This window comes from Pelophylax lessonae, assembly GCF_965119305.1.
Source record: "Pelophylax lessonae genome assembly, chromosome: 1".
Classification (NCBI taxonomy): Eukaryota; Metazoa; Chordata; class Amphibia; order Anura; family Ranidae; genus Pelophylax; species Pelophylax lessonae.
The window spans coordinates 412,712,408-412,738,038 of record NC_138768.1 but is presented as its reverse complement, the minus strand read 5'-3'; the positions used below and the strand labels follow the sequence as shown (position 1 = coordinate 412,738,038).

General features: G+C 46.1%; 1 protein-coding gene across 1 annotated transcript in view; it reads left to right on the top strand.

Annotated features, from left to right (window-relative positions):
• CNTLN (centlein) overlaps positions 1 to 25,631 on the top strand; it is a 712,784-nt gene that overhangs the window by 496,751 nt on the left and 190,402 nt on the right. Inside the window, exon 16 of the mRNA XM_082272784.1 lies at positions 18,741 to 19,270. Coding sequence (XP_082128910.1) covers positions 18,741 to 19,270 — 530 coding nt within the window. The remainder of the gene's footprint in view (positions 1 to 18,740; positions 19,271 to 25,631) is intronic.

The following is a 25,631-nucleotide window of genomic DNA, read 5'->3' as shown; positions in this document are numbered from 1 at the left end:
AATGTTGAGTTAGCACTAAGTATCAAAGTTATATGTTGATAAATTAAGGAGGGGATGTTCCCTCTCTTATGCCTTAAAAAATCTACACGATTGGGTTTTTTTTCTTTTTTTTTTTTTTTTTTTTTTTTCTTTTCTCACTGAAAATGTTGAGTTTTCACTTAGTATTTATGTTATATGTTGCTAAATTAAGGAGGGGATGTGCCCTCCCTTATGCTTAAAATATACACGATTGGGCCTTTTTTTTTTTTTTTTTTTTTTGGTAACTATATTAAATGTTGTTAAATTAAGAAGAGGAAATTGCCTCAATGGCGGGTAAAGAGCCTACATGAAGGAGGGGTTTTTTCTTTATTTTATCAATAGGATATAAAGAAAGTTTAAGATGAGGGAAAAAAGGATAGGTGTCTAGCCTTGGGTCGAGGAAAAGTATATTTGTAAAAATCAGGGGGTAGACGGGAAGGGGGCTGAGAGGGGAGAAGACAATGGAAATGAGGAGGAGACCCTTTTTTTTTTTTTTTTTTTTTTCCTTCTTTCTCTCGCCTCATTATTTCAGAACTCTCCCCAGCTCCCCCCCGGAACGGCTTCCCCTTAATAGCAAAATTGAAGGGGTCGGAGGTGGGAAGGGAAAGGAAGAATCACACCGGGGTAGTCCCCTAGTTAGGAAATCCACACAAGTTGCATATAGCAACGCCGTGTGAGATAAGGATAGGGTAACTATCCAAATTGACAGAGAGAGGAGAAGGACCTTGATAGGGACCGAACCCTCTCGACTGCCAATTAGTTAGGGAAGGGGTTTTTTTTTTTTTTTTTTTTTTTTTTTTCTTGATTTCCTGTGTAAATAGAGATGGAGGAGGTAAAAATTATCTCTTATAATGTTAGGGGATTAAATGTACCAGAAAAAAGGCACATGCTATTAGGGGAATTAAGACAACAGAAAGTTGATATCGCACTAATACAAGAGACACATTTTAAGACAGATAAGTTACCATATCTTAAAAATAGATTTTTTCCCTATTCATATCATTCCACAAACGAACAGACAAAATCAAGAGGGGTATCAATATTATTAGCAAAGGATGTCCCATGGACTTATCAGGATAGTAGGCAAGACCCGGAGGGAAGATTCCTATTTTTGAAAGGACGGATAGGCGAAACTCAGGTGACGCTAGCAACATTATACGCGCCTAATAAACGACAAGACAGGTTTATATCAAAGACCCTGACCAACTTAAGAATCTTCTCTGAAGGACAACTGATTGTTGGAGGGGACCTTAATATACCATTGATACCGACTGTAGATACCTCCCTAGGGACTTCGGTACTTTCCACTAGACTATGTAGACGAGTCTTGAAGATAATGCACGAATCCCAGTTGATCGATATTTGGAGACTACAACATCCCGATGAAAAAGACTACACGTTTTACTCGACAGTACACAAAAACTACTCGAGAATAGATTATTTTTTGATACCACATGCGCAGTTACAAGCAGTCCAAAAATCATCTATTAACAATATCGCCTGGTCAGATCATGCATCTATAGTAATAATATATAAACTAACAGAGAACTCTTCACAGAAAAGACAGTTTTGGAGGCTGAACGAAAGCCTGTTACAAAGGGAAGAGATATTAAAAGAAGTAATACAGGAATTAAATACGTACTTTGAGATCAATGACCAAAATGATTGCAATATGGGCACCCTTTGGGAAGCCCATAAGGCAGTAATTAGAGGTACCCTTATTAAGCATGGGGCACGTATAAAGAGGGAAAGAAATAAACAGATGTCTCAGTTACTGGAAAGGCTTAGAGTGTTAGAAACAAAACATAAACAATCCCCAACGAATAGCATATATACAGACCTGACTATGACCAGAAAGCAGATCACGGATTTGCTACAGTACAAAGCTAAAGCAAACATACAAAGGGGCCGTAAATTAAATTATGAAGCTGGAAATAAGTGCGGGAAACTGCTTGCCAAGACAGTTCAGGAACAGAAGTTGAGATCGTATATACCCAATATTGTAACATCGGAGGGGATTAAAAAAACTCTACCAACACAAATAACTGAGACATTCGAAAAATTTTATGCCTCATTATATAATTTAAATAATGAGATACCATCACAAAGGGAAATAGAAAGATATCTAAATCAGTCCAATTTACCCAAAATCTCAGAGGAGGACAGGGAATACCTAGAGGAAGAAATTAGTCTAGAGGAAGTACAACAGGCAATAAGGAAAATGAGACCAGGGAAGGCACCAGGACCAGATGGTCTGACAACACAATATTATCAGCTATTATCCCATATTCTAGGACCCTACCTAGTAAGACTGTATAATGCAACAGGTCTGGACGGAACATTGAGTAGAGACACACTTACAGCACATATCTCACTGATATTAAAAGAAGGCAAAGATCCAGCGGCCTGTGGAAGCTACAGGCCGATATCTTTGCTGAACGTAGATTTGAAGATATTCACTAAGGTGTTAGCGGATAGGTTAGCAAGAATATTACCAAAACTGATCCACCCAGACCAGGTAGGCTTTATGACATCAAGAGAAGCAAAAGACAATACCATCAGAATACTCAACCTGATACATATAGTAAATGAGAAAAAGATCCCTTGTGTGGTATTAAGCGCCGACGCTGAGAAGGCCTTCGATCGGGTTGGATGGCCTTATCTATTTGCAGTACTTAAATATATCGGTATGGGAAATTCGATGCTAGATAGGATAATCAGAGTATATACAAATCCAGTTGCTAGGGTGAAAGCCAATGGCCTAATATCAAATGCGTTCCCAGTAAAGAACGGCACCAGGCAAGGATGCCCATTATCACCCCTCCTATTTGCCCTGTCACTAGAGCCCTTTCTTTGTAAGATCCGATCGAACCTGGACATTGAGGGAGTGAGGGTAAAGGGAAAACAATTCAAAATAGCCGCTTACGCGGATGATATGTTATTTTCACTGTCTAACCCAAATATCTCACTGCCAAATTTGATACGAGAATTCAAAAGATATGGGGCAGTGTCAAATTTGAAAATTAATTTCGGGAAATCAGAAGCTATGGGAGTGGGGATGACATCAACTCAAATACAAGCACTGAAAAATAATTATGAGTTTAAGTGGAGTGAAACGGCAGTGAGATATTTGGGGACACATATACCAACAAAATTGTCACGAGTATACGATCTCAACTTCTTACCCCTGATAGCAATGACTAAGAAACTGTTAGAACAATGGCATGTGGGGATGCAGTCATGGTTCGGCAAGTGCAACCTATTGAAGATGATTGTACTCCCAAAATTTTTATATCTCCTCCGGGCCTTACCAGTTAGGATACCAAGTAGATTTTTCGCAGTGATAAACTCATTATTTTCAAAATATATTTGGTCTCGTAAGAAAACGCGAATAGCACGGAGAATATTGACCCTCCCAAAAAAAAAAGGGGGCCTTGCACTACCAGACATAAAAGCTTATTATCAGGCCACACATGTGGGCAGGATTTGGGACTGGTGGCATAATGCAGAGACGAAAATATGGGTAGAACTGGAACAAATGCAAACGGATGTAAATTTGAAAAGAGCTATATGGTGCTACCAGGATCTACCCAAAAATTTAAAACAACACTTAATAATAGGGAACACGTTGCGTATCTGTACGAGACCAAATATATACTCTAAATTAACAACAGAGAGATCTCCCCTATATCCAATATTAGGTAACCCCCTATTCCCGGTGGGACTAGATAGCAAAAGGTTTACATCATTAAGGGAAAAGGGGCAGATACAGGCTTCATCATTCTTAATACAAAAAAAGTGGCCCTTAGTGACTGAACTGATGGATGAGGAAGGCCCATTTAACCTGCCATTTTGGCAAGCTATGCAATTATACCATTACCTGGGATCCATACCTAAACCAGAAGAGTTTGATAGGAAGCTAACCAGATTTGAGCAGGCCTGCGTAAAACCAGGGAAACTAACACGCACTCTATCGGCTGCATATGGATTATTGATAAACCCAGAAGATCAACCAGATTTACCCTGGGTGAGAAAGTGGGAGGGAGACCTAGGTTGTAATTTGACAAAGGAACAGATTCAGAGGATATTGAGGTTTACCTTCAGTCCAATTAAATGCACTAAAATACAAGAGATGAACTACAAACTTATAACAAGATGGTACATTACGCCCAAGAAATTACAAAAATGGTCTTCAAACCAATCCAACTTATGTTGGAGATGTGAAAAAGAAGTGGGCACACTATATCATATCTTTTGGACCTGTTCTAAGATAAAAACTTATTGGGAAGGGGTGAGATCTATAGTGCAGAAGGTAGTAGAATATGAAATAGAAGAGAATCCAGCCTTTTTTTTGTTGAATATCTCGGATATACCAGCAAGTAAATATGAGAACTCATTGATACCACACCTAGTAAATGCGGCTAAGGTAGGCATCCCGGGTAGTTGGAAAAAAATACAACCCCCATCGATAAGAGAGTGGATAAATAGGGTCGAGGATAATAGGAGATTAGAAGAACTAATCGCCACAACACAAAATAAGCAGGGAAAATATGAGAAAATTTGGAAAGCATGGACTGACTTCCTAGACTCGGAAGAAGCGAAACAATATATGTAAAATAATTAGGGGGGGAAGGAAAAAGAAAGGAGAAAGAAAGAGGAAGAAAAGAGGAGGTAGAAAAGATAATAACTAAAGGAACACCATCTCTATACACGGGAATAGATTTTTTTTTTTTTTTTCTTCTCTAGTTTTTATTGTTTGTTTAGGAGGGAAGGGAGGGGAGGGAGGGAGGGGGAAAGGGAAAAAAAAAGGGGTAAAAATAAGGGATCTTGAAGGTATAATAAAGGAAGAAGCTATATTGTATGTTGTGACAGAAAAAATATGTAACATGTAGAAGATTATGTGTAATAGCCTGTCTGTACCTTTAAGATTCCTGAATAAAAGAGGATATTTGAAAAAAAAAAAAAGAAAGCGACCCCCGCCTACCCCTATTTCATCTGATACTTTAGATTCTGAGATGGTCATTGCAGCTGCAGGTCCCCCTGCTGGGGCTGTTGTCTCAGGTAATGTCTCCTCAGATAGTGAGGAGGATGTTTCTACCTCCGCCATAGCACAAGAAGAAGCGTTGGTGGACGCACTAGTTGTGTCTGTCCGGGAAACCTTAAGACTTGAGGAGATGGAAATTCCTTTTGGTACTAGTAAGCCTACCAAGACGGCAAAGGTTTTTCCCTTACCCAAATGTTTTGGTAATAAAATTAAAGAGGAATGGGATCATCCGAAACGAATCCTTACTATTTCCAAACGCATTGCTAGACGCTATCCGTTTGAGGAATCCCTCATTAAAAAATGGACGGTACCACCAGTGGTGGATCCACCGATTTCCAGACTAAATAAAGCCACTGTTATCCTGTTGGAGGACGCTCCGTCCTTTAAGGATCCGGTGGATCGAAAAGTGGAAGCGGAATCCCGCACTGTTTTTTCCCTGATAGGGTCAACCTTTAGACCAGTGGTTGCCATTGGTTTAGTTTCACAAACATTGACAGAATGGGCAAAATTGCTACGCCATGACTTAAAGGGGAGAAGTATCCCCCCGGCAGCGTCTGATTTGATGGAGCAAATTATACAAGGACTAAAGTTCGTCTGTGACGCAGCCCTGGATGCCACTCCCTTGTTAGGGCATGCATCAATGTCAGCTGTAGTCCTCAGACGTGTGCTGTGGTTAAAGTGTTGGTCGGCAGATCAAGGTTCCAAGAAAGCTTTGGCTAATCTCCCTTTTCAGGGGGATCGCCTATTTGGGACCACCCTAGATGAGATCATAAAGGATGTCACTGGGGGCAAGAGCACTTTTTTGCCGCAGACTGCTAAAGCTAAAGGACCTCGTAACAGGCGAGGACCTTCCTTTTCCACTCATAAAAGGTTCGTTCGCTCCGCCGGGGCGAGCGTGAAGGGCAAAGCCCCTTCAGGAGGTTTCAAAGGGCGCTGGTCGGGTAAACAAAAGGCTGACTCAGCCAAACCTGAAGATAAAACTAATACAGTCTGAAGGTGCGCCCCCACCCAGCTCAGGGGTGGGGGGGACGTCTTCACCGGTGTTCAGATCCAGGGCTTTCCTGAATCCCGGACTAAGGGGTTCAGGAGATCATACGATCAGGATACATGATCGAGGGTCGATCACTTCTACCGGTGCAATTCTTCCCTTCCAACATTCATATGCTACAGGGAGCGGTAGTTCCCGTTCCTTGAGCAGAACGTTTTCTTTACTTTTTCCAAAGATCATTCCCAGTTCCCTCCAGGAATCGGATCCGGTTGAGCGAGCGGACCAGGGAGTCTCTGGTCCGGTGACTCCGGTCTCTAAAGCTCAGCCAGGAGAAGTCATCACTTCCGATAGGAATCAAGTTTCTGATAAATGTGTGTGAACTGAGAGCGATCAGACTTGGTCTGATTGCCTGGACCAAGCAGCTCTAGGGCAGCCTGGTTCGGATCCAGTCAGACAATGCCATGGTGGTGACTTGGGTCGATCACCAAGGATTTCACCAGCTGTGTCTTCAATAGGGCATCCCGGAGGTGGATCTGTTGGCATGTCGGCTCAACAGGAAGGCGCGGAGGTTGGTAGCTCGCGCCCACGATCCTCTAGCGGACGCTGCAGACGCGCTGAGCGCCCCGTAGGGGCAGTATCAGCTACTGTATGTCTTCCCCCCTCTCAAGTTGCTGCTGAGATTTCTCCGCAGGATAGAGGTGGAGGGAACTCCAGTTATCCTGGTAATTCCGGGCTGGCCTTGTCAAGCCGGGTACGCCGACTTGGGCAGACTAGTCGAGGACGCTCCTTGGAGACTTCCTCTCAGGGAGGATCTGCGGTCTCAAGGACCGATCTTCCATTGTGCTTTACAGTCGACGGCTTTAACGGCCTGGCCATTGAGACCCAGGTACTGAAGGACAGGGGATTGTCAGCTTCAGTTATTCCTACTCTAATTAAAGCAAGGAAAGCGACTTCCAACAAAGTCTATTTGGACACATGGAAGACTTATATCGCGTGGTGTGAATCTTTGGGATTTCCCCCACGTAACTATTCGGTGACCCGAATCTTGGCTTTTCTGCAAAAGGGGGTTGAGCAGAAACTATCCTTGAGCACTATCAAGGGTCAGGTTTCAGCGTTAGCAATCTTCTTTCAGAAGCCTCTGGCTACTCATTCCTTGGTACGGAATTTCATCCAGGGGGTACGGCACTTGGCTCCGCCAGTGCGCGCGCCCTTACCGCCCTGGGATCTTAATTTGGTGTTGTCGGTTCTGCAGAAACCTCCCTTTGAAAATATTAGGGAGATTCCCTTGCTTACATTATCCCAGAAGGTGGCCTTCTTGGTGGCTATCACTTCTGCACGCAGGGTGTCAGAACTGGCTGCATTATCGTGTCATTCCCCATATCTGGTGATTCATAGGGATAAGGTAGTTCTTCATCCGAAGCCATCCTTTCTTCCCAAGGTGGTTTCAGACTTTCATCTGAATGAAGATATTGTGCTACCTTCCTTGTGTCCTAAGCCCAGTCATCCTCGGGAATGTGTGTTTTTGTGATTGTGCTGGCAATCAGGGTATACCTGAAGACTACGGAATCGTTCCGTGAGACGGATTCACTTTTTGTGATCACGGATGGCCCCAGAAAGGGGTTGCCTGCATCTGCCGCGACTATCTCCAAATGGATTAGGCAGACGGTGGTACAGGCTTATTCTATTAAGGGTCGGAATCCTCCGTTCCCTGTTAAGGCGCACTCCACTCGAGCGCTCAGTACTTCCTGGGCCTACCGCCATCAGGCGTCAGTGGTCCAGGTGTGCAAGGCGGCTACCTGGTCGTCGGTGCATACCTTTACAAAATTTTATAAAGTTGATGCGATGGCATCGGCGGATGCCTCATTTGGCCGCAAGGTTTTGCAGGCCGCAATTTGAGGAGACTGGTGGTCTACCTTGAGGGTTTTTTTCCGTTGGAATTTCAGTTGAGTCTCATCTTTTGATTGATGAGCCTTTAAAACTTCTAGTTGGCACCGGTTGGGCCTTCTAGATTGGATTTTGATTTCCATTTTCCCACCCCTCATTTGTGGCACTGCTTTGGGACGTCCCGAGTTGATATTAATCAAGGAGGACTGCGTCTGTCAATGAGCGACAGAGAAAAATGGATTTTTGTAAGATCTTACCGTAAAATCCTTTTCTCTTAAGCTCATTGACAGACGCAGTACCCGCCCCTCTGTTTTTGAGTTGGGTTGGGTTAAATTCTCTAAACACTGCTTTGTGACATAACTGACTTCCTGTAGCAGAGAGAGAGAGAGAGGATATACCCTCTGGGACTGCCCCTAAGGTGTGGCCAGAACGTTTTTCTTTTCTGCCTAGTCCTACTCCTGTAGAAGGCAGTATAACCCGAGTTGATATTAATCAAGGAGGACTGCGTCTGTCAATGAGCTTAAGAGAAAAGGATTTTACGGTAAGATCTTACAAAAATCCAATTTTACCTTGGTCAGCAGCTGTCAAGTTCCAGCGTCCAGAAGAGGTTTTCAAACGTCCAGCGTACATGAGGCCTATTTGACAATTGCGACATGCAGTTCAGAAAAACCTGTCCTTTGTCATAACATGGTGACAGAGTGAATTTCCTTAAATAAACATTAGCATTGAGCAGTGACTGTCAAAATACCTACTTTTAGGATGATATTGGGATGTGCTGGTAACACCTGTTTTTATTGCCCTGGCCTAAGTAGTTTTAAAAATGCTTCCTCTACCCTCCTAACACCCATACTAACTAACCTGTGTAAAAAATAAAAATAAAGATATGTATACCTACCTATTTTCAGAAATCTCCAGTGATTTGGCTCCCCTATATCAGATGGTGGCAACTGCAAGGAAGGGGAGGGACCACCAACAATGGCTGCATCAAGGGAGCCTATGGGTAACATCATTGCTCCCGGCTTTTACAGCACTCTCAATTCCCTTAAAGCCTCCACTGGCTGACACGGGAACACTTGACCAGACCGGAGCAGGCTGAAAATAGTTTAGTATATGCAGCTTTGTTTTACTTGGGTTAGGTAGCATAGGTGTTAGTAGGGGAGAGGCAAAATTTTTAAGACTAGTTAGGCCTTAGCTGGAATTTTACTTTGAGGAAAAAACACTTCTCTTTATCATACAGCACTGGTATTCATAGATAATGGGTTATATACTGCTACCTTCAAGTCATAGACACTGTCACAACTTTTTCTAGAGCTGACCCCAGAGCATACCTAAATAAATCCGCCCTCTCCGTGAGGCTCTAGTTTTTGCTAGGGTCCTTAGCTAATGAACCTGTTTTCCTCTGGAGAAGTATTTTTAATTCTCTTCAAACCAATAAAGCTTTTTTTCATCTGAATCTTCTATCAACATCTGACTACTTATTGCCTTGCGCTACCTAGAGGTTTCCAGATTGGCTATCCTTGGTGTGTACTTTGAGGGCTGTACCCAGACCTCACTGTATGAAGACCAGCATCTGTTTGCCTGGGCACTGGATCATGGGTTAGGTACTCCTCTTGTCACAAAGTTCAACATGTGAGGTTAGCTGCAGGGTGCTACACAGGTCCAGGACCAAGATCCATTTCGATGGTTCCCGGACCCTGAATAGCTCTTCGGGGGTATGCCCACTGTGCTATATGAAGCCTGAAACTTAATAGGTCCAACTTCATGCTTAAAGTAAAATGTAGTTTCCTCGTAAATGGATTCCAATTCCTGGCTTTAAACAAAAGTTTTTTCATAGCAAATTGTATTATGCACTTTAGTGGGCAGAAGATTTGGGTGGTGTTCACTTTAATGTGACAGCCCCTTACATATTAAAATTTGCAGTTTTTTGCTCCTACCTGGTCTTAGAAGGAGGAGGTAACTGTGCCACCCCTCCCAGAAGATGTGTTTCCACCTACTTCTTTTCACCAAAAATGCACGCCGTATGTTGCTGTATTTCCCAAGCCATCTTCTAAAGAAACACAGCTACAGGAACTCAGAGGTACATGCACAATGCCATTAATTCCACACTCCCCAAAAGTGAGTACCTCACTAGGGAACCCTTCAATACCAATAGCGGACCACAGACACAAGGAAACCAAGACAGGACATTAATAGAATGCATTCTGCAGATGGATGGATGCAAACACACAACACTGCACACAGTGATAGCTCTTCTCTTGTGCTGGAAAAATGTCCTATATTGACAACGCCAACCAACCCCCCCCCCCCCCCCCATTTGACTTTTCTGACATTTGTGAGTCTGACAAAAGCATATTTCTCTTTCACTGCGTCTGAATTCTTTGGAAAAAAAAATCCAGCACTTCTAGAACCTTTGGTTTCCAGAGGCCAAAAATGCGACATGTTCTCCTTAACCCTGACCTTGTTCAGGAGTGAGAATCTGAACTTTTATACTTAAAATTTGGAGGAAATCTTCAAAGACATTAATTTTGCAGCAGAGTATTTTTGCTCCCTTGAAGCTTATGAGGTACAAGCTACTGCTTTTAGCCCCGTACACACGTACCAAATGTCGGCCGAACGATCGGCCATCTTTTGTCCGGTGCTGTCCTGTCGGCTGAAAACTGCAAAAGACTGCACATGAATTTTGTCGGCCAACAACAGCCGACTGCAGAAGTGATGTCATGTGATGGTTAACTTTCCCTGTTTTTTCTTTTCTGAGCATGCCCAGTCTTGCTAATCGGCTGTTTGTCGGCCGAATTCTGTAATGACTGGCGAACAATAGGCCGTTCTGGTGTTGGCCAACAAAAATTTTAATGCCTGCATACCCGATTCTGTTCAGCCGAAAAGTCGCTGTCGGTTGTCGGAAGCATCATACTAACAAGCCGACAATCGGCCGATTGTTCGGCGGCCGAATATTTACGGCCGACAATCGCTACGTGTGTACGGGGCTTTACACCAAATGCTTCCCACTGTGGACACACCAATTGATACACTGTGCACTAGTCTTTGTCTAACATCACCTTATTCACCACAGCCAAAACAGACCCCTATGGGTACTAAGAGACTGGCTAAGTCTAAAAAGACTTTAACCATACACGCACATATTAATTGTGCACTTTGGGGGTTAGCAATGCCCTGAAAGGTTTATAACTCCTACTAAGCTTTTGCTAATATTTATCCTATAAATAGGGATTTTAAAGATAAATGGTCTAGCCCCTAGTGGATCCTGCCATTTCTATTCCTAAGAAACCCCTCAGTTTCTTCTGAAGGTTTTCCCTCCTTTAAAGATTCTGTTGCAAGGCATTTTGAAGCCTTCTTAAATGCCACATTTGTTCTTGCTGGTCCAGCCCTGTAGCCATTAATTGCTGCCATATCTGTTTGGCAAACTATCACTAACTGGTTGAGACGCATGAACAAAGACAAGGATATCGTTTGTGATGATTCTGCACCTCTAGAACAATGACACTTGGTGCCTCCAACCCTCTTTTGTGTTAAATTGTTTGTTAACCCTCTCATATACCCAGTGAAGTGAATAGCCTCAGATGATACACAGAGATTGAACAAATCCTCCTACATACGTTTTACTTATTTATCTGCAGTCTTCTCTTTTGTACATTCCTCCAAAACTGCTGATTTTAGGTGAAATGTTTCAGTATCACAGGGAGGGGGGAGGGCTGCACTTTGAGACACTGTGTGAGAGCTGATTGGAGAAAAGGGGAAGGGTCACACCCCCATCTACACAGCAGAACTGTGTTCTGAATAGACATGCTGTGTGCTGAGCTCCCTCCCCCAACACAAATTTTATCTCATATGTTGAGAAATCTTATCAAAAGTGACTAATGCCGATAACAGAGAAAAGAAGCACCAGAGAGAAACCACACTTGGAGCTTTAGAGATAGACAATTAACACTACAGATACAGTGCCTTGAAAAAGTATTCATACTCCTTGAAATTTTCCACATTTTGTCATGTTACAACCAAAAACGTGAATGGATTTTATGTGATAGACCAACACAAAGTGGCACATAATTGTGAAGTGGAAGGAAAATGATAAATGGTTTTCAAATTTTTTTTACAAATATCTGAAAAGCGTGGTGTACATTTGTATTCAGCACCTTTTACTCTGAACACCCTAACTAAAATCAAGTGGCACCAATAGCCTTCAGAAGTCACCTAATTAGTAAATAGAGTCCACATGTGTGTAATTTAAACTCCGCATAAATACAGCTGTTCTGTGAAGCCCTCAGAAGTTTGTTAGAGAATCTTAGTGAACAATGGGCACTCGTGCAGGCTAGATCCCAAGTTTCCCTAAATGTTATTGTTACATACAGTACTGTGAACAGAGCAGTACAATGTCATTATAGTGAAGATGTACTGCTCTGGGGAGGAGATCAGGATTTCTCTTACGTCCTCCGACAGTCGCCGCCCCTTCATAATCTTCAATGGGTAATTGACCTTTTCTCCGTAGGAGTAGCTAGGCAACAAGATTTGTTAATATCAAAGCTTTTAGCATATCACACCCCTAGGGGGTGGTCCCCTCAGTCAATACCTCCCTGCTTCCAGCAGTTTTCAATTGCCTAGCTTAGGAGTAGCTGGCTGTTCCTGTGCTGGGGCTTTCAGTCTCATCCTTCTATCCTCTTTTTGATTTTATTTCAAGTATTTTTCTCTTTCTTTTACTTAGTTGTTTTTTTCTCAGCATTAGTTTAGTTTTCTTCGGATGAAGATGATCATGCGGAGCTGGGTCTCGGACTGGCCACCCTGGATCCCAGGGCTGAGTGCCAGGGGTTTCCCCAGCCTGCCATCGAGCGTTCAGCTCAGGTTTCCCTGGCATATTGAACGACCCATCCCTGTTCGCTGCAGGGATGCTGCCTGTGAGGTGGCTACCTCACCGGACGACATTTTCGGTTTCGCACCGCAGTCCACTGCGTCCTGGCTGCGACACTCCCTGTCCTCAGTACAGCGGTTTGGTCGCTAGAGAAGGCTCCCCACGCCATCCGGAATGCTAAGTGTTTTTCTATGTGGGGACCTGTCTGTTTGGGTGTCAGTCTGTGACTGTGTGACCCGCATGTCTGTGTAAGTGCTGAGCTCCCTGTCTGATTCCTGTGATAGCTGCCTTTCTGTGGGCTGCGGGGGGGCTCTCCCGCTCTGCTGTGTGAGATGTATGGGGCAGACTGGGCTCAGACATGCTGTGCGGCGACCGCTGATGCGGCCCGCCATTTTTTTCGGCAAACTGTGGTGACCGCCCTGTGTGGTACAGCGCGGTGTTTTGGCGCCAAACGCCGCCATTTTAGCGGCGATCGCTCATACAAGCACATGGCGGCGCCATTTTCTTATTGCCTAAATTCCCTCAGCCGAGCGGCCATGTTTGTGAAGCCTTCATAGGCTATATAGGGCGGTCAGTCATTACATCACTTCCTTTTTCACTGGAACAGCGATCGGTGGCAGCAGCTGTGTGGTCTCTCCAGGTTTTTACCTTCCTTATCCTGTATTTCCTTGCTCAGTGCTCCTTATCCCTGCGGGGGTCGGTACATCCAGTAGTGTGCGGTGGGCTGCGCTCGCCGCGGTCTTAAAGGGGCAGTCCTTTATTTCAGTTGATACTGGGGCATGGATTCTCAGGATTGCAAGTTTCCTCCCACCCTGGTGGGGGGCCAAGGGGCTGCTGCATCCCCCGAGGGGGCTGATCTGGCTGCTGTTGTAGCGAACTTGGCTTCTCAGGTGCAGATGCTAATGGCTGATCGATCCGCAAAACGGCCCAGGTTATCTATTTCCTCTGATTCAGAGGGCGATGGGGCTGCTATGGCTGGAGTGCCCTTCTCAGGGTCTCGTTTATCTCTGGACCTTGTGGGGTCTGAGGGGGAGGCTGAGGTAGAAGCAGTTGATACTTCTCCCCCTGGCTCGCCTGAAGAGCTTGCACTCATGGATGAGTTGATTACTTCTATCAAGGAAACGCTGCGTCTGCAGGATGAACCAAGTCCTCCTGCTTTGATGTCCTCTTATGGAACACAAAGGAAGCGCAAAACAGCGCAAGTTTTTCCCTGCCCTGCGGAATTTCAGCGCGCTGTTGATGAGCAATGGCGCAATTTAAAGAAGCCCTTTACTGTGCCAAGTAAGTTCAAGCTGCGTTATCCATTTACACCCACCACTGATGAGCGTTGGTGTGTGCCGCCTCAGGTGGATCACGCGGTGGCAGGTTTGAATAAATCTACTGCGATTCCTGCTGAGGATACCCCGGTGTTCCGGGACCCTGCGGACAGGAGATTGGAGTCTCTGGCCCGTCATGCTTATACGGTTGCTGGTTCTATGCTGAAGCCTATTTTTGCTTCCATTATGGCAGCCCAAGCTATTGCGGATTGGACGCAGGTGCTCAGGCGCACCCTGGGGGCTGACTTTGCTCCGCCGACAACATTGGCTATGGTAGATCAAATTCATCAGGGTGTCATGTATTTGTGCGATGTGGACTTGGATTTGGTCCCTTTGGCTGCACGCCTCTCCAGTGTAGCGGTGTTGAACCGTCGCCTGATATGGCTGAAATGTTGGTCGGTTGACCAATCCTCTCGCAAGACTCTAGCTAATCTTCCCTACGCGGGATCTCGCCTTTTTGGCGAGTCTTTGGATACTCGGATAAAGGGAATTTCCGGGGATAAGAGCACTCTCTTACCCCACACTCACAAGAATAAGTCTGTTCGCGGTAAGAATACCGCGTTTAGGCCCTCTCAGGGGTCCTTTCGTGCCTTTCGGTCGCAATACAAGGGCAAGTCCTTCAAGGGCCAAGGCTCCCAGAAGAAGCCGTGGGCAGGTAAGCAGAAGTCCGGCCAGTCCGGGTCCGCTGCCCATACCAATTCGGCCTGAAGGGGTGCCCTCACCCGGTTCTGGGGTGGGGGGACGTTTGCTCGGTTTTCTTCATCCCTGGCTGGCCTGCGTTCGGGACAGGTGGGTTCAGGAAATCGTTCGATCTGGATACAAGATCGAGTTTCTCTCTCGGCCGGCGAGCAGATTTTTTCCCTCAAATCTTCAGCTGTCACCGAAGCGTTTGCAGGATCTGCACCTGGCGGTGCGGGACCTGCGGGCCCAGGGAGTGGTGGTTCCAGTGCCTCATCGGGACAGATTTCGGGGGTTCTACTCCAATCTGTTCACTGTGCCCAGAAAGGAGGGCAAGGTACGTCCGATTCTGGACTTGAAAGCTCTGAACCGCTTTGTGCGGGTTCGCAAGTTCCGCATGGAATCCCTGCGCTCGGTGGTGGCTGCCCTGGTTCCGGGGGAACTCATGGCCTCCATCGACTTGAAGGATGCGTATCTTCACATCCCCATTTTCGAGGGTCACCAGAGGTACCTTCGATTCACCATTGCGGAGGATCATTACCAATTCGTGGCGTTACCCTTTGGTCTCGCTTCTGCTCCGCGGGTTTTCACCAAGATGCTTGCGCCGGTCCTGGCTTTATTGAGAGCCCAGGGCATCTCTGTCTTGGGGTATCTGGACGATATCTTGCTTCGGTCTGCGACCAGTCAGGGCCAGGTGAACGACCTGTCCACCACGATAAATTTTCCAAAATCAACGTTGTGTCCGTCGGTTCGTCTTCCCTACCTGAGGATGATCCTGGACTCTGCTCAAGAGAAGGTCTTCCTGCCGGAAGACAAGCTCCGGACACTTCAGGACGAGGTCAGGTCCCTCAGGGACACTCAGTGCTCGTCCCTCCGGACATGTATGAGGTGTCTGGGATTGATGGTCTCGGCTTTCGAGGCAATTCCCTTCGCCCAGTTTCACACGCGGGGTCTTCAGGCGGAGATCTTGGCCAAGTGGGACGGGCGTCCGCAATCTCTGGATCTGCGGATTTCGTTGAGCCGCCACACCCGAAGGAGTCTTTTGTGGTGGCTCCAGTCCCCGGCGGTGTCGGGGGGCAAGTCCTTTCGTCCTTTGTCATGGACGGTGATCACCACGGATGCCAGCCTGTCGGGCTGGGGTGGTGTTCTGGTCGTTCTGTCTGCCCGGGGAACTTGGTCGGAGGAGGAATCCTCCCTTCCGATCAACATTCTGGAATTGCGAGCAATAAAACTTTGCCTTCTGCATTGGTCGGAACGGCTTCAAGGCCGTCCGGTTCGGGTTCAGACAGACAATGCCACAGCGGTGGCCTACATCAACCATCAAGGGGGCACCAGGAGTGCCCGTGCGGCTCGGGAAGTAAACGGCATTCTGTCGTGGGCCGAGATGCACGTCCCAGCGATAACGGCTGTGCACATTCCGGGGGTGGAGAACTGGCAGGCGGACTATCTGAGTCGCCAGACCCTGGACCAGGGAGAGTGGTCCCTTCACCCGGATGTCTTCCAGAAGTTGTGCGCGAAGTGGGGTCTTCCGGATGTGGACCTGTTCGCGTCTCGTCTAAACAACAAGGTGGAAAGGTTCGTGGCAAGGATGCGCGATCCGCGGGCGGACGCCCCGGACGCGTTGGTGGCGCCCTGGCATCAGTATCGCCTGATGTATGCCTTCCCTCCGATTCAACTGTTGTCCAGGTTCCTTCGCAGGTTAACCTCGGAACCGCATACGGTGATTCTGGTGGCACCGGACTGGCCTCGCCGGTCTTGGTACGCAGACCTCGTAAATCTGGCAGTCGATGCTCCGTGGCGTCTGCCGCTTCGAGAAGACCTTCTGTCGCAGGGATCGATATTCCATCCTGCTTTACAGTCGCTGGCTTTGACGGCATGGCTGTTGAGAGCCAGGTCCTGAGGGATAGGGGTCTCTCCCCTGAGGTCGTCCCTACTTTGATTAAGCTTCCTCCGGTAAGATATACTACCGTACTTGGAAAGCGTACTTCGCTTGGTGTGAGTCCAGGGGGTTTTCTCCGCGCTCATACTCGAGGATGTTTGCTTTCCTCCAAACTGGAGTGGACCAGCGTTTGGCGCTGGCCACGATTAAGGGTCAGATTTCTGCGCTGGCCGTTCTTTTTCAGCGCCCAGTGGCGTCTAATTCGTTGATTTGCACTTTTGTTCAGGGGGTGCGACACTTGGCCCCTCCTAGGAGGGAGCCTTTGCCTCCATGGGACTTGAACCTTGTTCTGTCCGTGTTGCAACATGCTCCTTTTGAAAAGATCAGGGAGATCTCGTTGTCTCTGTTGTCCAAAAAGGTTGCCTTTTTGGTGGCTATAACTTCGGCTCGTAGGGTGTCAGAGCTGGCGGCTTTGTCCTGCAGCTCTCCCTACTTGGTGATTCACTTGGATAAGGTGGTCTTGCGACCTAACCCTTCCTTTCTTCCGAAGAGGATCTCGGAATTTCACCTGAATGAGGACACTGTCTTGCCTTCGCTTTGCGCGAAGCCTAAGCATCCGAAGGAGGTGGCTTTGCATGCCTTGGATGTTGTTCGGGCGATCAGGGTTTACCTGTCATCGACTAAGTCCTTTCGCAAGTCGGATTCCCTATTCGTCCTTCCAGAGGGACCTCGGAAGGGCATGGCGGCGTCGGCTGCTACCATCGCCAAATGGATCAGACAGACAATTGTGCAAGCCTATGCTTTGAGGGGGAAGGTTCCTCCTTTCCCTGTGAAGGCGCACTCTACCAGATCTCTGAGTATGTCTTGGGCCTATCGTCATCAGGCTTCTGTGGCCCAGGTGTGTAAGGCGGCCTTCACACCTTCTCAAAATTTTACAAAGTGGATGTTCAGGCATCGGCAGATGCTTCATTTGGCCGTAAAGTTCTTAGTGCGGCAGTGCCTTAGGGTCCCTTGTTTGGGCCCTTGGCTGTTGGGGTGTTTTTACCCCTGGGTTACTTGTTCTTCCTGGGTTGTTGCTCCTGTTGAGCACGTTTTCCTGTTGCCAGGTTGGTTCTCTTACTTTGGTAAGGTTCCTTTCTCTGATGTGGGTACTGCATTGCTTTATGCGCTGCTGCGTTTTTTCCCACCCTTCATGTCTACACTGCTCTGGGACGTCCCATTGGTGAAGATTATGAAGGGGCGGCGACTGCCGGAGGACGTAAGAGAAAACTGAATTTTTGTAAAATCTTACCGTAAAATTCCTTTCTCTGAGTCCTCCGACAGTCGCCGCCCCCGCCCCTCTTTTGGGGTTTGTTTATGTACTTTACTGCTATGCTACCAAACTGAGTTGAGAATGCTGGAAGCAGGGAGGTATTGACTGAGGGGACCGCCCCCTAGGGGTCTGATATGCTAAAAGCTTTGATATTAACAAATCTTGTTGCCTAGCTACTCCTACGGAGCAAAGGTCAATTACCCATTGATGAAGATTATGAAGGGGCGGCGACTGTCGGAGGACTCAGAGAAAGGAATTTTACGGTAAGATTTTACAAAAATTCAGTTTTTTTTTCACTATGATTGCTTTTTACAATGATCTGATCACTGTTCTAAGCAATCATTTTTATGAATGGTATCCATTCATGTACTATTGTGATAGCTGTGATTGGCTACGGCTATCACATGGTACCTGTGTTTCCAATCACAAAGATTACAATAGTACACAATGAATGGCTAAAAAGGAAAGCCATTGTGTACTATTGACCTGTGATTGGTCACAGCGATCACATGGTACTGGGACTGGCCTGGTAAAATGATCTTCCGGACACATTGGGTGATAGATCCAAGGAGCACTCCTGAAGGACATTATATGACATCTACCCAGGATTGGAAAGCTTCCGCCCACGGGTCATTTTACAATTGGCTGGGCAGGAAGTGGTTAAATACTGTATTCTGTATAGATATATACATGTTTTCTGAAAATGCTTCCATTTTAGCCAAATTATAACTGCAAATGTTATTTATCTTATTTGTCCTAGATACGCTATTTGGAAAAGAGGCTGAGTGAGTTAGAAGTGGACACAAAAAGACTAAAGGAAACTAAAGATGACTTAACTAAAGCAAATACCTCACTGAAGACATCCATTAAGTTCCTTAAAAAAGACGCAGATTTAAGGGAGAAAAAAATGCAGAAAATGCATTTGGAAATTTTAGAGGTAAACCAGGTCAAAGAGACCCTAGAGAAGAAGAAGGATGAATTGAACAGAGAAGTTGTCTCTCTAAAAAGACTTGTGGCAGACAGTGACAAACTGAAGAATGAAAATCGTGACTTGCTGAGACAAATTCATATCTTGCAATGTACACTGGAGAAGACCACAGTCCCACTTTCCTCACAAGAATCAAACAAGCAAGGCCGCAGGAAAGAAGCAGCAGCCAAGGTTAAACAGAATGCAGCCAGGAAGATCTCACTGAGACGTCACCAAGCTTTTCTTAATCAATCCATCAAGGTTATGAGCGGCGTGTTTGAGAACTTCAGCAAAGACGGCTGGGAGGATGTGAGCGAAGACAGGTACGGCTCTCATTAAGTCTGCTCTGTGGAGGGGACATTGTGCATATGCAAAGCACAGGCAAATGGAGATTGAATTTCAACTACTGTTGATTTGGTATTCAGGAAAAAAAAGCTGTCAGATCCTTTGAAATATCTTGGGAGGTCTTGTTCTGAGCTTATTGACTGAAATTTGCATGCAAAATTAGCCACAACTGTACGAGCAGTTGAATAGGTGCCAGGAAACCCAAAAGAAGGCAATGCTTGATTTCTTCCAGTGATGCTATTTTCATGCAGTCATGAGGCTTGAAATTGACAGTTTGGCAGGTTGATTTAATTTGCTGGCCCTTTGCATATTCACCACTGACAGCTAAGGATTCCCAGGCAAGTCTACTAAGTCCATTTAGTTATCTTGTGACATGTCGATCCTGGAGGAAAAGCGCCCCCCCCAACCTCTTTCATTTAGTTAGATAAATTTTAAATGACCCATTTCAGCTTGCTACCAGATGTCTACAAGCTGTTTAACATCCTTTAAATTAAGACCCATCCACACTAATTATTTCATGTATGTTTTATGCATAGTCATTGTACAAAATTTAATTGAACGCTGTATAAAAAAATCGTATTCTTGTTTCAAAAGCTGTAGTCTTTTTAAGTAGTTAATATTTTTCTTTTTGGTTATGTTAAAGTCTAATCTTTGCTAGTTTACACACACACACACATATATATATATATATATATATATATATATATATATATATATATATATATATATATATATATATATATATATGTAAGTTTATATATATATATATATATTATATTTAGGGATGAATAAGGGCAGTTTAGCAAAGAAGAGACTAAGTACATAGTTAATATAAACTAGCTGCAACTTGCTATGATGATCCTTATGCTTGTTTTGATGATATATATACAGTATATGTGTGTGAAAGAAGGTTAGCAAGTTAATCATTATCTGTTATACAAATAATGCGGAAAGCAAACGGTTGTTGCCAACTACTGTACATTACCTGATCCTAGCAATATCAAAACAAAATCCTGCTCAAATCTAAGATCTAAAACAGATAATTTATTGCTAGCTAGTATTGCTTGTCAATAAAACGGGTTATACCAGTGCTTGGGTTTTGTATTGGCATGAAATGGAGCTGTTATGCAGTTTAGTTGGTAAATGGCCAAAGAGTGGCTATAAAATCAGAAACACACTATATTTTTAGAGCAAGAGGAAACATTAAATTTCACAGTTGTTATTCAATAGGGTAACACCATTTGGATATTTCCTCTGATCTCCTCATCTGTCATATTTTGGAATAGTGCATCGCACTAACAACTGCTATTAGGTCAGATTTTGAGTAAATATTGAAAATTTCACCAATGGGAGGGAAAACCAGAGTAACATTTTGTAAGAAACTCATAACATTACCTACTCTATCCAAAAGTTAAAGTAGAACTAAAGGCAAAACATTTTTTTCTCTTTCGTTCATTGACGGACACAGCTCCTGTCATTCTTGACCATTGGGTTATACTGCCCCCTGCAGGAGTAGGACACTGGCAGAAAAACTTCTGTCTACACCCATGGGCAGTCGCAGGGGGTATATTGTAGTCACTTTTTTTGCCTAGTCAGGAGTAAGGACCTAGTTGCTGGGATCTTTGGTCATGGCAAAAATGTTTTAGATGTTTTTTTCCTCCAGGATTTTTCCGATGAGATCTACAATCAACTGCCGGACTGGGCGATGGGCTGGATAATCTAAATCCAGTGGTCACCCCAGTCTGGCCAGCTACTCATGTTGATGGAGAGGAGGATCTGTCTGGAGCAGTGCCCACCTGGTTCTTGGTATGGTGAGCAGCTGTCCCCCCTCTGCCCCTGGAGAGTTTTGGGGTGGATGTGGACCCCTCCTTGGGACGGTCGGACCCCCGAGTTCCCCTCCTTCCTGCAGGCACCCCTCACCTGTTTTTGCCAAGTCCCTCAGGCTGCCCCCCCCCTCCACATGCACTGGGGCTGTTTGGGTGGTCTGGGATGGGGGCAGGGCGCTAACTGGCGATGGGGGCTGGGGGGGTGCGCCGCCGGCGATCGACTGTGCGGGGGGGTTTACCTAGTGGGGGCTCCTGCTAGGGCCCCCTGTCCTGCTTGGATCTGTCCTTGAGGCCTAGCTCCCATTTCGGAGTCCCTGTATACCTTGTGGTGCCGCCATTTTGTTGTAGCCTGTGTATTCCTATACACGGCAGCCATGTTTGTGTAGTCCGGTGGGCATTTTCTTGTGGTTTGCATTGCAAAAGGCGACGGCCATGACAGCGGAGCCCTGTGAGCGGCGATTTCAGTGGTGGGAGCCCCTCATTATCCCCTGGTATTGACTCGTGGATCATTTAGCTTTCTGATTGCTGCACGTGTAGTGCAGATTCTCCTGGTGGTTGCAGGTGCCTGTGTCGGCAGTTAATGAGTCTGGTTAGAGCCTCTCCCTCTCTGCTGAGGATTGCTCTGTGCCTTGTGCTTGGCGACCGGGTGGTGCTGCCAGTGCGGTGGGGGTTGTCCCTTAGCAGTGTGATACACTTTTTGCGGGGTCCCCCTAGTGACTCAGGGAGTCTTTGGAGCACATTTCCTTACCTGATTCCCCTCTCTGAGGCTGCAGGGCCCTCTGGGTGCCAACCAACCATCCATGCACTGGTGGCGATCCTTGAGTTCCGGGTGGAGGTGGCTTGTGGGCAACAGGCTAGCAAAAAGCGCTCCCCCCCCCCCGCCTTTCCCTGCCTTATCTGTCTTATCAGATCCTGAATGTGATTCGACCGCCACAGATGTCTATCACCCTGTTGGGTCTGTGACCATGCGTCTGGAATCCTCTGATAGTGAGGATGATTCCTCCATGTCTGTGACCACGCATGAAAAGGCGCTGGTGGATGCACTGATTGTATCTGTGTGTGAGACCCTGAAGATGGAGGACGCAGCTGAAGCTGCGATGAAGACACAGGTGCCCTTTGGCACTCACAAGCCATCCAGAGCGGCAGAGGTGTTACCTTTCCGAGCTTATTTTGACAGAATTATCGCAAAAGAGTGAGGCTGACCAAAGCTTCCCTGTGCAGTTCCTAAGCGCTTTACTAGGCATTTCCCCTATAAGGAGTCCCTTCTTAAGAAGTGGACTGTCCCACCTGTGGTGGACCCTTCGATTTCCAGATTAAACAAGGCAACCATGATTCTGGTTGAAGAGTCCCTGGGCCTTTAAGTACCCAGCTGACCAGAAGGCGGAGGCTGTGGCCCACATTATGTACACTCCAGCTGGTTTGGCCATGAGGCTGGTATTTACCATCGCCCTGGTGTCACAAACTCTGTCTGAGTGGGCTAAGCTCCTAAGCCATGACCTGGAGGCAGAACAGCTCCCCCCTGCCTTTGGTCTGCCAGCTGGTCCAAGGGCTGCAGTTTATCTGTGATGCCTGTTTGGATGCAGCTCCTCTGATGGCTTGCCTCTCTGTTTTGGCAGTGGTTCTTCGATGTGTGTCTTTTGGCTTAAATGCGGATCAGACTTCTAAAAAGGCCTTGACTGATCTTCCTTTTCAAGGAGATCACCTGTTTGGAGCTACCCTGGATGACATCATTAAAGGTCTCACAGGGGGAAAGAGTACCTTTCTTCCGCAGGCTTCTAATCATAAGAACCTCGTCGTAGAGGTGAACCTACCTTCTCGGCTCATAAGACGTTTTTTTGTCCCTCAGGGGTGACTGACAAGGGCTTGAAACCTTTCAGGACCTCCTCTGGTGGATACAAATGGCCCTGGTCTGGCAAGTCGATAGCGGACTTCTCCTGCCCCGCAGACAAGGCTTCTGCAGCATGAAGGTGCGCCCTCACCCGTATCAGGGGTGGGGGGACGTCTTCGCTGGTTTCTGAACTTGTGGACTTCCCTGGTGCAAGACAAGTAGGTCCACAAAGTCATTCCGTCCAGCTACAAGATATAGTTTCACTTTTGTCCCGGCAAGCATTTTTCCTTCCAAACTGTGCCTGTCCTCAGACCGGTTACAGGGTCTGTTTTGGGGCTGTACAAGACATGTTCCTTCAAGGGCTGATTGTCCCGGTTCCGACTTTGGAAAGTTTTCAGGGTGTTCACAGTCCCCAGAAAGGAAGGCAAAGTGCATCCGATCCTGGACCTCAAGGCACTAAACTACTTCGTGCGGGTACAGAAGTTAAGAATGGAGTCCACTCGAACGGCGGTAGCATCCCTGCATCAGGGGGATTTCCTCGCCTCTATAGAAATCAAGGATGCCTATCTTCACATTCCAATATGTGCCAGTCATCAGCATTTTTTCCGCTTTGCTCAGGGAGATGAGCATTATCAGTTTGTGGCTTTACCCTTTGGTCTCGCCTTCTCGCTCCTCAAGTCTTCACAAAAGTGTTGGCTTCGGTGCTAGCCTTGTGCTGTGGTAGAGAACCTGGAGACCACAATACAAACTCTGCGGGAATTTTGGCTGGATTCTGAATTTTCAGAAGTCTGCCCTGGTTCCCTCCACAAAGTTGGACTATTTGGGCCTGACTCTGGACTCAGCCGTAGCCGGAGTGCTTTTTCCTCTGGATAAACTCCATAAATTGCAGGCTACAATTCATCTCCTGCTGTCCAACAGATGGTCATCCCTCCGGATTTACGTGCCGGGCCTGGTGACATCTACCTTCGAGACGGTTCAGTTTTCACAGTTCCATATGAGGTCCATGCAAAGGGAGATTCTGACAAAGTGAGACAAGAATCCGCAGTCTCTGGACAATCAGAGCTGGCTGAGTCTGGAAACAAAGGAGTCCCTGATATGGTGCCTTCGCTCTCCGGCGCTTTGGCTGGGCAAATCCTTTTCCCCCTTGTATTGGACAGTGGTCTCCACGGATGCCAACCTGTCCAGCTCGGGAGGCATCCTCAGCAAGCATTCTGCTCAGGCGATCTGGATTCTGGAAGAGTCCAGACTGCCGTTCAGTGTCCTGGAACTCCGAGCGATTAGACTGTATGTGTGGATCATTGGACGGATCGTCTTCAAGAATGCCCAGTGCGCATTCAATTGGACAATGCCACAGTTGTAGCTTATGTCAAATACCAAGGGGGCACAAGAAGGTAGCCAGCATTCAAAGATGGGAAGAACAGTTTGTTCCAGCCCTCTCTGCCGTAAATATTCCCAGGATTGAAAATTGGGAATATTATCAATATTAACAATAATATCAAGTGATATTGCTGACCTTTATTTATAGTGATATTTAATTTTTGATGTTTTAACTGTGTGTTTATATTTGTATTCAATACTGTATACATTGCATCCTCCAGTTATTATTATTATTGTCATATTGTTATATATTTTTTAATTGAGAGAATTTGTGCGTATTTTAAACTTTTATGTTATCAAGAAGGGAGATAAGGGCACTGAGAGGTTAAAAGTGCAACCAAGCCTTTTCCTGGTTTGTAATCACAGTCCCGCCCCTTCCCCTATCTTTAAATTTCCCTGTTGCCATTCCTTTCCATGACTTGATAAAGCACAAGGCTCAAAACATGTAGTCATGGCAACCATATAGCTTGTGTCCCACCCTGGTTCTGGTGTTTTCCCACAAGTGGCACATGTCCGGCTGATGTCACCACTCCTGAACTACAGCATAGTCCTTTCATCCTCGTGCTGGCTGGTTTCCGGCTTTATGCACAGACTGCTCAGCGATCCTGGGAGACTGACCTCCTTGCACTCGTGTTGCTTGCTGCCAGGTGCCCTTGTCCACTCCAGCCCAAGGGGATGTAAGCATTTTATGTACTTTTTTTTCCCGGTTATCAATACCAATAAACTGTTAAGACTTTCTATACTGGATGTTCACCTGACTCCGTTATCCATTGCATCCCGGTGTGGTTCATTCGCTGCCTTCCTCATGTACTTTTATCTGTATCAGCACTCTTCCTATGCTCATTGGCTAGCAGCAGAACAACCGCTGGGGAGTTTCACAGGCTTACTTCTATCCCTCCACCCTACAGGTACCCCAGGAGCGTCTGGTTTGTGATTAATGCTGTTTAAGAGGACCTGATCCTCTTTGAGGGTGTATTGATTTTTCAGGTGGGCTTTTTTTGGTTGAGCCCCTGTTGCATGGTTGGTTAATGTTTAGCCTTGGAAATTTTTTACTGTTTCCCACCCCTCATGTTTACTACTGTTTTGGGACATCCCAATGGTCAAGAATGACAGGCGCTGTGTTCGTCAATGAACGAAAGAGAAAATGGGATTTTTGACTTACCATAAAATCCATTTCTCTGATGTTCATTGACGGACACAGGATACCTCCTCCCATGTATTGATATTTCACCTGACACTGCTTGTAACAAAATTGAGTGACTATAGCAGAGAGAGGGAGTATACCCCCTGGGACTGCCCATGGGTGTA